Source organism: Trichechus manatus, unplaced genomic scaffold, assembly GCF_000243295.1.
Source record: "Trichechus manatus latirostris isolate Lorelei unplaced genomic scaffold, TriManLat1.0 scaffold00139, whole genome shotgun sequence".
NCBI classification, from domain to species: domain Eukaryota; kingdom Metazoa; phylum Chordata; class Mammalia; order Sirenia; family Trichechidae; genus Trichechus; species Trichechus manatus.
This window is the reverse complement of record NW_004444075.1, coordinates 4338110-4351887: the sequence shown is the minus strand read 5'-3', so window position 1 is coordinate 4351887 and position 13778 is coordinate 4338110. Positions and strand designations below refer to the sequence as shown.

The following is a 13778-nucleotide window of genomic DNA, read 5'->3' as shown; positions in this document are numbered from 1 at the left end:
CGATTCGATAGTGACCCTATATGACAGAGTAGAACTGCCCCATAGGGTTTCCTAGGCTGTTATCTTTATGGAAGCAGATTGCCAGGTCTTTTCTCCCACCAGAGTGGCTGGTGGGTTCGAACAACTGACCTTTCAGTTTACAGCCAAGCACTTAACCATTGTGGCACAAGGAATCTTTATCACTAAATAAATGCGAGGATGAGAAGATGAGAGGTGGGAAGAGGGGGAGGCAGGAAAAGGATACAGAGGAAAAAAAGGGCTTCTAAGGGGGCCTCCAGACCAGTTGTTGTTAGTTGCCAGCTAGTTGATTCTGACTCATGGCAAACCCATGTGTGCAGAGTAGAACTGCTCCATAGGGTTTTCAAGGCTGTGACCTTTTGGAAGCATATCACCAGGCTTATCTTCCAAGGCGCCTCTGAGTGGGTTCAAACCGCCAAACTTTTGGTTAGTAGTTGAGCATTTAACTGTATGTGCCACATCCAGGCTCCTACAAACTGGTTAGGGACTAGTTTGCTCCCCCATAAAGGCCCCCAGCACAATGCAACCCCTCCCTCAACCCCATCAAAGTGAACTGGATGGACCTCACAACTCAAGGGCTTAGAACAGAAAGAGTAAGAAAGTTGAGGATAAATATGTATAGTATGATTCCATTTATGTAAAAAAAATCCTCACAAATAAATTCTCAAAACAAAACAAAACCCAAACTGGCCATACTCTAAAACTTAAACACGGTTCATGTAAATACAATTTCCTTAATGAAACTTTTGAATAGAAATCACAAAATTCAGGGAAATTCCAGGATTTGAATGTTAAAACCTCATGACCCAGGCAAAGGGAGAGGGCATTTGAGATGGCCACCAGAAAACCCAAGCTTTAGTTCCATATTTTTCCACTGCGAAATGTCTTACTCAACTCACACCTTCCAGGGAAGGTCAGAGCAAGTCGTAAATCCAAAAAAACCATTGTCGGCGAGTGGAGTCCAACTCAATGACCCTATAGGACAGGGTAAAACTGCCCCATAGGGTTTCCAAGCAGCTGGTGGATTCGAATTGCCAACTGCCCACCATTTACTTAGCAGGCCAGCTCTTAACCACTTTGCCACCAGGGCTCCAAGTTGAAAACAGATCTATGTGAATAAAATAAATAAATAAAAAGCAAAACCATTACATACATTTTTCATTGACTTATGATGCAAAGAATGCTACAGATCAAATTCAGGATCTGGTAAGAGATCATCAAAAGCCAAGGGTAAAAATGACGTGAAAAAAACTGAAATAATCAAAGAAATGCCACTTTGATAAACTTTTACTCTCAGTTGTTAATGAAATGACATATACACATTGCTTATATACAATCAGAGTGAAAGGGATCCTATTCAGTACCTAGTCTGACCTTGCCCATTGCAGTTGTGCTCTCTAGTATTCTTCAGATACTCATCAGCTTCTAAGCTTTGAGGATTTGCGGTGATAGGGAGTTTAACTAGGCACTAGCTTGAGGCCAGTCAGTTCCAGGGGAGTCAATGTCGCTGAATTTACCAGCACAAAGTACCTCATATAGTTCGTCAACACTGCACTGTATGGCCTCAAAGTGAAATCAAAACACCTACTCTAACCTTCAGGGTTGCTATGAGTCGGAATCGAGTCGACGGCAACCGGTTTGATTCTTTGGTTTTTAACTTGCAGAGGCCCCTTTAGCAGAGCAAATACGGCACATCGGATCTGGCTAACTACCTCTCTAGGCTCATCTTAAGCAACATTCGCCAAATTAACCATACTTCAGCCAGACTCATTTAATCGAACTCTTTCACACTTTTCAGACTCTATTAAGCCCCTTTCCTTCATATCTGTTCACAAGTTCCACTGCGGTGCAGTCTTCTCCATTTCCCCTCCGCTTCTCCTCCTTAAATAGGCGCTTCTCACGATCACAGCGCTTCTTAAAACACCTGCATTTTAGTTAGCAGTTACAGCTCACATTTGGATCATATAGTCTGGGACAGTCTACCTAATGAATGAGAGGCCAACTTAGCAGGAAAGGCTATTTTTGATGTGGAGGCGGTCGCAACCGGAGTTGCCCACTTGCCCCTCTCTCCCCGGGCATCTTCCAGACACTTCGCACGGACAGGATGGGAAACGCCCGCCGCGACCCTTAAGCCCTTCGCTCGCTGGCCGGCTTCCAGGTTTCCCGGCAAGCTCCAGGACAGAAGAGGTGGGGAAAAGAGGTCATCGCGCCTGCGTGCTAGGAGGTGTGACCCGGGTGGGAAAGCGCTCTGCGTCCGCCATTTTGGCTGCCTCTGTCGGTCTGTTCAGTTACCACGTGAACCGCCGACGGAGACCCGTGGGGGGGGGGGAGGAGGCAGCGGCAGCGTTAAGTGAGAAAGGAAAAAAGACAACGAGGGGCAAGGGGTGTCTGGTTAGGGCGACGTGGCGACACCCAAGGCCTAGGAGCGGCGGCGGATCGGGGCATTCAACGCTGAAGCAGACAGGGAACGGCGCCGGCGGCGGTCGGACAAACAGCCTGACCGAGCCGGGTGGTGGCGGGAGCAGCGGGAGGAGCCGGAACGATGCCGGCCGTGAGCCTCCCGCCCAAGGAGAACGCGCTCTTCAAGCGGATCTTGGTAAGTGTGAGATTCTGGGCAAGTAGTGGGTAGGATTTAGCTCGTACCCGGGCCTGTCACCCCTAACATCGGCCCGGCGGGCACCGAGCCACCCCCGTCCGGGACCCGGCCTTCGTACTTCTAATGAAACTGAACTCACTCCCTCGTTCCCTTCCTCTGGATCCCACTTGGGCCCGCGTACTGGGGACCACAGGCTTCATTCTGTCGTCCCCACGCTTCGGAGGCCCTGGTTCCGGACTAGGCCCCTACCTACCGGCTTCTAGAGTGCCAGTTTTCCTCGGCTCCGAGCGAGGGGAGGCGACTCTCGGCCTTTAACTGGGTAGCCGGCAACACGAACAGGAGTCGCGGCCCTGATGGTGCGGGAACCCTGCCACCAGGCTGGGGGCATCCATGGAAGGAACAGGTGGTGCCGATGCAGCACCGCTCATTCATTGCCTAAGCGCGGCGCTCCCTCCATCGTCCGTCCCTCCCTCTTCCTTTCCTCTTAGGATTCACCTGTCCCCGCCCGGCCCGGGGTCACTGAACGATATGTGAAGAAAGGAAAGGAGTTCAGTGGAGGAAAGGAAGCTTTCTAAACAACTACCTCCTGTAGTTAGTTGCATACTTGAGTCTGCTGCTCCTTGGCCTGTCGTGTTGCCTCCTTTCTGGAGTAGGGAAGAGGCATTTATTTCTTAGTTTCGGAGCGGGAAACAGCCGCACCCCATCACCCGCCTCGGGAGGTGGGGCCCATTGCGAGGGGGCGGTCCGGTAGGAAGTGAAAAGTTTTGAGTCTTTAGTTCTAGACAGACTTTTCTTTCAGATTAAAGTGTGTAACACTGATGCAAAAAACTTAGCATCAGAGAAAAGAGAATATAAGAACTTTTGAGATGGATCTTGTTGAGGCCAGCTCTGACTTACTTAATTCCTACATTACTAATGTGTTTAGTTCGCGTTTTTTTAAAACCAGAAACGCGGTGATGTTTGAAGGACTGTTTACATTGTAAAGTGTGGCCTGTAGCCTTGGCGCTATAAGTAATACACTGTAGCACGTTTTTTGGCATTTTAGTGTGTGGGTTGTTCGTTTCATGCAAACATTTTTTTAAATGAAAGAATTAACTGTACTTGCCCAACTTAAACGACTTTTAAAATTTGGGGGGTGTGTATGGAAGCGATAGCTTTCTCTCTTGTAATTAGAATTTATTTTATTTGTTTGAAAAAGTGGACGTACTCTGGGGATTAAGTTTTCCTACAAATAAAAAAGAGTAATCTGTGTTGAGCTTTAATATTGCAAACATATCCATGTGCCCAAATCTAGTTAATTCATATTGAAAAACGTGAGCAAGTCACATCTAATACTATGTAATTCTTGGTGACTTTGAAATCCTAACTATTATTATTTTTTATTTTACAACTAAGTGGAGTGTAGGTGGAACTACTGCATGGTTTTACAGCTTCAGTTTGTTTTTAAACATTCGGAAAGACATTGGTGTGCAGGACTATTACACAGTTCTAGGATAGCAACTTGTCTTTAATCGCCGCAAACTCTTTATATTGAAAAAAATTCAAGCTGAAAAAAGAAGAGTACAGGGAACACTCATGAATCTTTTACCTTAATTTAATAAACATTTTGCCATATATGCTTTCTTTCTCTCCCTATATATGTAAAACATTTAAGTTGCAGACGTAATACTTCATCCCAAAATGTTTCAACAAACATTTCCTAAGAATAAGGACATTCTCCTGTTTAATCATAGTATTGTTAACAATTATTCCCTAATATTGTCTAATATCCAGTTCATATTCAAATTTTCCCATTTGTTAGGGAGATTTAGCACGTTTTTAAAATCAAACTTTTTATTGCGACAATTGTGGATTCATACACAGTTGTAAGAAATAGTTCAGAAAGATATCTTATAATCTTTACCCAGTTCCCCCCAGTACTAATGCCTTGCAAAACTGTAGTTCGGTATCATAACATTGATATAATCTACCAAATCTTACTCAGATTTCCCCAGTTTTACTTGCACTCATTTGTGTGCATTTAGTTCTGTGCAGTGTTAAAAATCACATGTGTAGATTCTATATCCACCACCACAATAAGGATACATGGAACAGTTCCATCAGCCCAAGAATCCTTGTGTTGTCTTTTTAGAACCACAACCACCTCCCTCCCACTCCCTTTGCCCCTCAACTTGTGGCAACCACTAATCTGTTCTCTATTTCTATATTTTTGTCATTTTAAGAACGTTTTATGAAAGGAATCATACAATATATAACTTTTTGGTATTGGCTTTTTTACTCAGCATAATTGCCTTGTGATTCATCTAGGTTGTTGCGTTTGTTCCTTTTTATTTTGCTGATTATTATTCTCTGATATGGATGTACCACAGTTTGTTTAACCATTCATAGGATAGCAGTTTTTAATTAAGAATCTTAAACAATGTTTTTGGTTGTGAAGGAGGGTAAAAACTTTAAATTCATTGTTAAAATCAAAGTGCTAGAGAATTTATTGTGATAAGGTGTATACAAAAGATTAAGAAGTTCTGAGAAATGTGAAAATCAGTAAATGAAGAAAGGGGATATAATGTCATTGTTCTCTTAATTAGGAATGAAGAAAATTTTACTAACCGAAAGGATAGTTAGCATTTGTTTTTAAAAAGCTTTTGCTTCCTCAGCTTTTATAGTAAATTAGTTCTTTTTTTTAAGCACCCCCCCCCCCAAAAAAAATCAGAAAAATTTGACATACTCTGTTTGTTATTGTAGTTGCCATCGAGTTGGTTCCGACTCATAGCGACCCTGCGTACAGGAGAACGAAACACTGCCTGATCGATCCTTTGCCATCCTCTCAGTCATTGCTATATTTGAGCCCGTTGTTGCAGCCACTGTGTCAGTTCATCTCATTGAGGGTTTTCTTCTTTTTCACTGACCCTCTGCTTTACCAAGCATAATGTTCTTCTCCAGGGACTGATCCCTCCTGATAACATGCCCAAAGTATGTAAGACGAAGTCTTGCCATCCTCTCTTCCAAGGAGCACTCTGGCTGTACTTCTACCAAGACAGACTTGTTTGTTCTTTTCACTACTGAAAACCTAACCCGCTGCTGTTGAGCAACCCTATAGGACAGAGCAGAACTGCACCATAGGGTTTCCAAGGAGAGGCTGGTGGATTCAAACTGCTGATCTTTTGGTTAGCAGCCAAGCTCTTAATCACTGGGCCATGAGGGCACGGTTCTCCTGACATTCCATGGTATATTCAGTATTCTTCACCAGCACACCATGATTCAAAGGCATCAGTTCTTTGGTCTTCCTTATATATTGTCCAGCTTTTGTATGTATGAGGCGATTGAAAATACCCATAGGTTGGGTCAGGTTCATCTTAATCCTCAAAGTGACATCTTTGCTTTTTAACAACTTGAAGAGGTCTTTTGCAGCAGATTGACCCTGAGGCCTTGTAATCAGTGTTGCTAGGTTGGTAACTTACTGAATCGTTATAGCAGCATTCAGGTTTTCAGCTTTGTTGGTGGTGCCATACTTGTTTGTAGTAAACTTAAGTAGGAGATGAAATTAGTCTGTATTTAAAAAAAAGTCGAGACAACATTTCAAAATAATGAGATATGTTTTTGCCTTAATTTTTTGATGGAAGTTTGAGTTAGACTTTAGCTTGCAAAAAATTCAGTTACTGCAGTGGATTTACCTGGTTTGATGTAGTCTATTGTCAAAACTTCAGTTTTGTTGCATATTTGTCTCATCTTTTTTTTCCCAAATTACTCTGTGTACTTTTTAGAGCCCTTCTTTCTTAATTCTCACTGTTTTCAAGGTAGGAAATATTTTTATTAAGGAGACAGACTGAGATTAAGGTCAAGTAACTTGCTCAAGCTAAGCAGCTAGTGTTAGAATCAGGAACCAAACTTTGTTTTTCCAGTGGCAGTTACACCGTATCTGTCTAGTGTTAATCTGTTTTTGAAGGGAAGTGAGGGGAAGAGAATTCTTTGTTAGGTAAGAGTTGTAATAATTATTAGGTCCAACCCAGTGTAGGTAGAGAAACTTCATTAGATTTATTGCTTTTGGAGAAAGTGCTGTTTCTACAATAAAGGATAGGTTAGATTTAGTGGCAAATGAAAGTAAAATTGGGAATTGTAACAGGTAGGTTTCCATATACATGGATGGTCAGTTGATTTAACTAAATTTCTATGTGACCTAATTCTAGTTTTGCAACTGAATATGGACAGTAACTTGAAATTGGTTTTAATAGACTTTGCCTGTACTCCATGTGTTTAAAATACAAGAAAAAACAAAAAATGGAAATAATACATTGCGTTTGTGAAATCGCTTCTTTTGTACATAGCACGTAATCAAATATTTCAACTGGGATACATTTCTGTTTAAAAATATATTAGAAAACGAAATACAGTTTTACTATAATGCAAATACATTATACAAACCACAACATATTTTCTAAAAGTTCTGCAAAAATCTAGTAAGTAAAAAGCCTTTTGATCAAAGTGGTAAATTCACTCTGTTTACTTTTTAATTTCTGCCTTAAATCTTTTCTGGAGTGAAGTGTAGTATGAATGAGCAAATAATATGTTTTTATTTTCAACTGACAAAGCACATTTTTTAAATGCTTTATTGTGTTAGAGACCTGAAATGTTTTCAAAAAGGAGTCTGTGGGTCAGGTGAGTAGGTTAAAAAATACTTGCTTGTGCAGATTATTTGGGAAAATAATGTATTCTGGTAAAAAAAAAAATGAAAGGGTAACTACAGTTTAGTTTTCAATACCAAACCAAAAACCAAAGCTGTTGCCGTCGAATCAATTCCAACTTACAGCGACCCTGTAGGACAGAGTAGAACTGCTCCATAGGGTTTCCAAGGAGCAGCTGGTGGATTTGAACTGCCGACCTTTTGGTTAGCACCCAAACTATTAACCACTGCACCACCAGGACTCTTAGTTTTCAATTAGTAGTAGACAAACCTATATATTTAGTAAAGTAGACAAAAACTTAAAGGCATTGAATTTAATGTTTGATTCTGTAGGTATTTCAAAGTCTTGCATCCTCCAGAGTCATTATTGGGGCTCACTAAAACTAGTTATTTGATAATAATAGAGTTACCGTCCTAACTATGGCTTGGAACCATGGGTTAAAGGACAGTTCCCAGACATGGTGCCCTGCATGTTTAGAGGTCTGGAGAGCTACTGGCTGATCTGTCTCAAATGAATGGTATGTTTTTCCTTAGTGTGCATTATTTCCTATAGTATTTCTGTTTCTGACAGCATAGATGTAGATATATCATTCTTGTTCATAAAAGCATTGTTGGACACGAAAATTTAGGTCATACAAGAGATTATATACAAAGGGCTATTTGTTGAAAAATTTCTTCTCCAGATACCTACATGGGTTGCTTCCTCTCTTCTTTTAGGACTCCGCTCAAGTGTCCTCTAAATGTTGTAGAGACTTTCATTGACCATTGCCTTTTATAAAATAGAAGTCCTCCCCAGTCTTCTTATTTTTCTTCCCTGCTTTATTCTTCTTCATATTACTTATTGCCATCTGACATATATTTGTATGTTTACATGTCTTCTGCAATTAAAATGTAATTTTCATGAGGTTTTTGAACTGTGAACTACCTGTATCTGCATTGGTTAGAATGATGTACACATAGATGTTTAATAACTATTTGTTTATGAAATGAGTGTTAAAACTGTAATTACAGGACAAGAGAAAAAAATCTTTGGATTATGTGCTTGCATAAAGATATTTGGAGAAGAGAGGTAAGCTGGGCCTTGGCACTGTAGAACACATTATTACATAAGATAATTGTAGGATATTAAGCAGAACCTGTATTATCCGATACGATCTTGAAAGTTTCATTTATGAATGAATCAGAGTATTAGTTTGTTTACATGGCTTTTCTCTCATCACAAAAGCATAATAAGAGGAAAATCTTATTTTTATTTCCTTTTTGGTTGTTTTAGCATTGGAGGAAAAATGGTATCCAGATGAAATGAGTTTGTTTGAATCATAATCTCAGATAGTACTGTTTAGGCATCTGTTGTTTTATAAACCTCTACAACTGATTTGACATAGTCAAGGTTAAGGACCACTGTATATGACAGTATGAAACAGGAATATAAGATGAAAAATATCCTTGTTTTGAGTTGTTTTATGAATGTAATTTCAGGGAAAAAAATTTTAAATCAAGTCGAGTTCTTGGAGTTTGGAAAGGTATGCTGGGCTGCTGGTGTGCGAGAGCAAGTCACTTAGCTAATCACTGAGCCTAGTCAACCATTAGCATTCACATCTAAATACAGCTTTGCTCTCTATAGGCGATAACGCTAATGAAGCGAGAAAAACTTAGTTTCTTAGTGTAAAATAGTTCTGAAAGTGTCAGTTGCCAGCGCTAATGGTGAGACAAAGTGAAGAGGTTTAAGAGAGTGTTGATTCTTGGTATAAATGTTGTTGGCGTTGAGGGGATTTTATGCTGTGGTTGTTTTCTTGATTTGGGGGGATTTCTCTGGAATGTTAGCTGTATACTTATATCTAAGTTGTTTTATGCTGTGTATTGTGCAAAATTGTGTTGAAGTTGTAACTTTAAAAAAATGAGCTTAACTTGTTGCGTTTAGTCTTCCCCCACCCCCGTAACCTATGAATTATATTGTTCATGACTTGCTTAATGTGGAATCAAAATAATTTCTTAAATTTTTAGTTTATTAGAAACAATCTTTCTTTTTTGCCCTTGGAAAGTAAAATAAAAATTGCAGTGTAGAAATAAATGATGTGGAGGTATTTTCTTTGGTTACTAAAATGTGAGCAAATCTTTGTTGAAATAATTTGAAATTTCTGTTAAAGCCTGCTGGGAAACCTCTAATCTTGTTCAAAGTCAGTGATATTTTTAATCTTGAAGATTCCATTTGATTTTGTTACAGAGGAGATTATTTAAACATTCCTATGTGGCATTTGTAAAGTGTTGTTTTATCTGAGTGTATGTAAAAGGAGAAATGAAAGTTTGCTTTAAAAAATACAGACCTTAAAAAAGCCTTAGAGTCAGTCATCTACTTGCACACATGGTTGGCATTCCAGTATAACAAAGTATTTTTTTCCTTCATGATAATGGCTTACACTTTATATGTTACTCTGTTTTTCAGAGAGATCTCACTAGAGATTGCAAGATCTCCTTTGGTTATCAGTACTTGAGTCTGTGTCAGAATCTTTGAGAAGGAAGAAATGAAGTAAAGTAACATTTACTGAACGTCTGGTTTGAGCCAGATTTTATGCTAGGCTTTTTACATGTTAGTTGAAAGAATCCTTTCAACACTCTTTGGAGGGAATTGTAATAAGTGCAGCTAATATTTATGATTACATTGTTCAAAATTTACTTCTGTTCGCTTTATATGCAGTCAGTTCTGATATATCAGGACATATGGGTTCCTAAAAGTCACCGTCCTAGGCAAAATTACTCATTAAAAACTGTATGATTTATGGGGAAAATGGGTTTGGACACAGCACTCAAAACTTCATTAGTGACAGATTAAAAACAAAGATAGTATCTAATAAAAATGGCAACACAGTTTTACACATGTTAAATGGTTAAAAAATACATAAATACTACAATAAATACAGCATTTTACCTTGAAAAAGACCTGCAGTTTGCTTGTGAAAGTGAGCCTTGAAAGGATTGCAGCTTGTGAGTTATTATGAAGTGGTTGAAGGAGGTTGTCTGAAATCTGATGGAAAGTTCTAACACCAGATGTAGATGGGTGTGGCTCATGACACACAAGGTGAACTGAAGTGATAGATGTTTGAGGTGTGTGCCTATGTGCTGTGTATTCCTACTAGGCTAGTTTCAGCTCAGTAAAGTTTTCCATGTTCACCTAGTTTCTGAAGCAAACTTGAAATTTGAGATTCACGGTGCTCAAATTGTTTCCTAATATATCAGTCGTGTTATAGCAAATTTGTGTTTTCAAAACAAGTGTTATAGTAGAACTGACTGTATATTATCTAACAGTGATGTAGAGATCACATAGTCAGTGTTTTGGATAGCTCTTACTTTACTCTGGAGCCCTGGTGGCACAGTGGTTAAGCGCTCGGCTGCTAACCAGAAGGTCAGCAGTTCGAATTCACCAGCTGTGGAAGGGTTGCTATGAGTCAGAATTGACTCGACAGCGACAGTTTAGTTTGGGTTTTCCTTTACTAGGGACTCCCTAGGTGATTCATTCTGTTAACGCACTTGGCTGCTAACTGAAAGGTTGGTGGTTCGAGTCTACCCACAGGTGCCTCAGAAGAAAAGCATGGCGATCTGTATCTGAAAATTAGCTATTGAAAACTCTGTGGGGCACAGTTCTACTTTGACACATGGGGTCCCATGAGTTGGAATCGACTCAATGGCAACTGGTTTTCTTTTTCCTTACTCTGAAGTGTGGCCACTTACTAAGCTAGAGCCCCAGTCTTGCATCTGGTACCTGAAACTGTGTCAAATTTTTTGCCATCCTCATTGCTGCTACCACTGAATGATAATGAAGGAGACTTAACTTCTTCCAACTTTCTTTTCTTTGTCAGAGGAAGCTTTATACTTAAGAGCATCAGAAGTTTCACGCTAATTCATTCTAAATATTTTTGTGGAGAGACTAAGTAATGTTTTAAAACCAAGGAAATAAAATATGCATGTGTTCAGTTTGTGTTTTTTTTCTTTTTCATTATTACTTTAGATGAAGGTTTACAGAACAAACTAGCTTCTCACTAAACACTTAGTACACATACTGTTTTGTGACATTGGTTACCAACTCCGTGACATGTCAGCACTCTCCCCTTCTCGACCTTGGGTTCTCTATTACCAGCCTTCCTGTCCCTTCTTGCCTTCTAGCCCTTGTCCCTGGCCTGGTGTGCCCCTTTAGTCTCGTTTTTGTTTTGTGGGCCTGTCTCATCTTTGGCTGAAGGGGGAACCTCAAGAGTGACTTCATTACTGAGCTAGAAGGGTGTTTAGGGGCCATACTCTCGGGGTTTCTCCAGTCTCTGTCAGGCCAGTAAGTTTGGTCTTTTATTGTGAGTTAGAATTCTGTTCTACACTTTTCTCCAGCTCTGTCCGGGACTCTGTATTGTAATCCCTCCCGGCGTAGTTGTGCTGGACTCAGTCTGTTGGAGGCCGTGGTAGTTGCGGTCCGTTAGTCCTTTGGACTAATCTTTCCCTTGTGTCTTTGGTTTTCTTCATTCTCCCTTGCTCGGACGGGATGAGACAAGTGGAGTATCTTAGTTGGCCACTCACAAGCTTTTAAGACCCGAGATGCTGCTCACCAAAGTACAATGTAGAACATCAATTTGTGGTTTGAAACAATTTTGATGCTAAAAGGAAGAAGTCTGGTGTGAAAAAAATGATAGATTCAGAGCTGGAAAGTCTGAGTTTGAATCCTTGCTCTACGGTTTTTTTTTTTTTTTTTTTTAATTGTACTTCAGGTGAAGGTTTACAGAACAAATAGTTTCTCATTAAGCAGTCAGTACACATATTGTTTTATGACGTTGGTTAACAACCCCACAACATGTTAGCCCTCTCTCTTCATGACCTTTTTTTTTTTTTGGTGAAACTGTACATAGCCAGAAGTATACCATTTCAAAAATTTCTACATGCACAGTTCAGTGACATTGACTACGCTCTTCCAGTTATGCTGCTATTCTCACTTTAGATGAAGGTTTACAGAACAAAATAGTTTTTCATTTAACAGTGCACATGTTGCCCTATGACAATGGTTAACAACCCCACTACACGTCAACACTGTCCTTACTCAAGCTTGGGTTCCCTATCACCAGCTTTCCTGTCCCCTTCTGGCTTCTAGTCCTTGTCCCTGGACTGCTGTGCCTCATTAGTGCTGCTTTGTTTTATGGGACTGTCCAGTCCGCAGCTGAGTTCAGCTGAAGTCAGCAGTGACTTCACCACTGAGCTAAAAGGGTGTCTGGGGGCCATACTCTTGGGGTTTCTCCAGTCTCTTTCAGGCCAGTAAACCTGGTCTTTTTTGTGTGTGTTAGAATTTTGTTCTACATCCTTCTCCAGCTCTGTCCACACCCCTTTGTTGTGATCTCGGTCAGAGCAGTCAGTGGTGGTAGCCAGGCACCATCTAGCTGTACTGGAGTCAGTCAGCTGGAGGCCTTGGTAGCTGTGGTCCATTAGTCCTTTGGACTGATCTTTTCCTTATATCCTGTTCTCTTCATTCTCCCTTGCTCCCGAAGGGGTGAGACCAGTGGAGTATCTTAGATGGCTGCTCACAGGTTTTTAAGACCGCAGACACTACTCACCAAGGTAGAATGTAGAACACTCTTTATAAACTGTGTTATGCCAGTTGAGGTAGATGTTCCCCGAGACCACAGTCCCCACAGCCCTCCGTCAAGCAGTTCAGTCCCTCAGGAAGTTTGGATGTGTCTGTGGAGCTTCCATGACCTTTACTTGTACAAGTTGTGCTGGTTTCCCCAGTATTGTGTACTGTCGAATACCACTTATCTATTGCCTATTTAGTATTTCCCCCCTACCCCTCCCATCCCTCGTAAGGAACAAAGATTGTTACTTTTTGTGTGTAAACTTTTTTCATGGGTTTTTACAATAGAGGTCTCATACAATATTTGTCCTTTTGTGAATGACTTATTTCACTTAGCATAATGTCCTCCAGTTTCATCCATGTTATGAGATGCTTCACAGATTCATCATTGTTTTTTATCGTTGCGTAGTACTTCATTGTGTGTATGTACCATAGTTATCCATTCATCTGTTGATGGGCATCTAGGTTGTTTCCATCTTTTTGCTATTGTAAACAATGCTGCCATGAACATGGGTGTGCATATGTCTATTTGAGTACGACTCTTATTTCTCTAGGATATATTCCTAGGAGTGGGATTGCTGGATCGTATGGTATTTCTATTTCTAGCTTTCTAAGGAAGCGCCATATCATTTTCCAAAATGGCTCTATCATTTTGCATTCCCACCAGGAGTGCATAAGAGTTCCAGTCTCCCTGCAGTCTCCAACATTTGTTATGGGGTGTGGGGTGAGATGGTATCTCATTGTGGTTTTAATTTGCATTTCTCTAATGGCTAGTGATCGTGAGCATTTCCTCATGTGTCTGTTGGCCGCTTGAACGTCTTCTTTGGTGAAGTGTCTGTTCATTTCCTTTGCCCATTTTTTATTTTTATTTTATTTATTTATTTATTTTT

At 40.3% G+C, this 13778-nt stretch overlaps 1 protein-coding gene across 5 annotated transcripts in view; it reads left to right on the top strand.

Annotated features, from left to right (window-relative positions):
- The first annotated feature begins 2244 nt into the window (after positions 1–2244).
- The window catches only part of NAA15 (N-alpha-acetyltransferase 15, NatA auxiliary subunit), an 85239-nt gene continuing 73705 nt past the window's right edge, over positions 2245–13778 (top strand). The window contains exons 1-2 of one of the 5 annotated variants that reach the window (XM_023739747.1): positions 2354–2614; positions 8304–8361. In XM_023739747.1, the coding sequence (XP_023595515.1) occupies positions 8329–8361 (33 nt within the window). In that variant the 5' untranslated portion in view covers positions 2354–2614; positions 8304–8328. Of the gene's footprint in view, positions 2615–7470; positions 8362–13778 lie in introns of those variants that run through there. The other 4 variants (XM_004385482.2, XR_002825471.1, XM_023739749.1 and 1 more) reach the window with 4 other exon arrangements.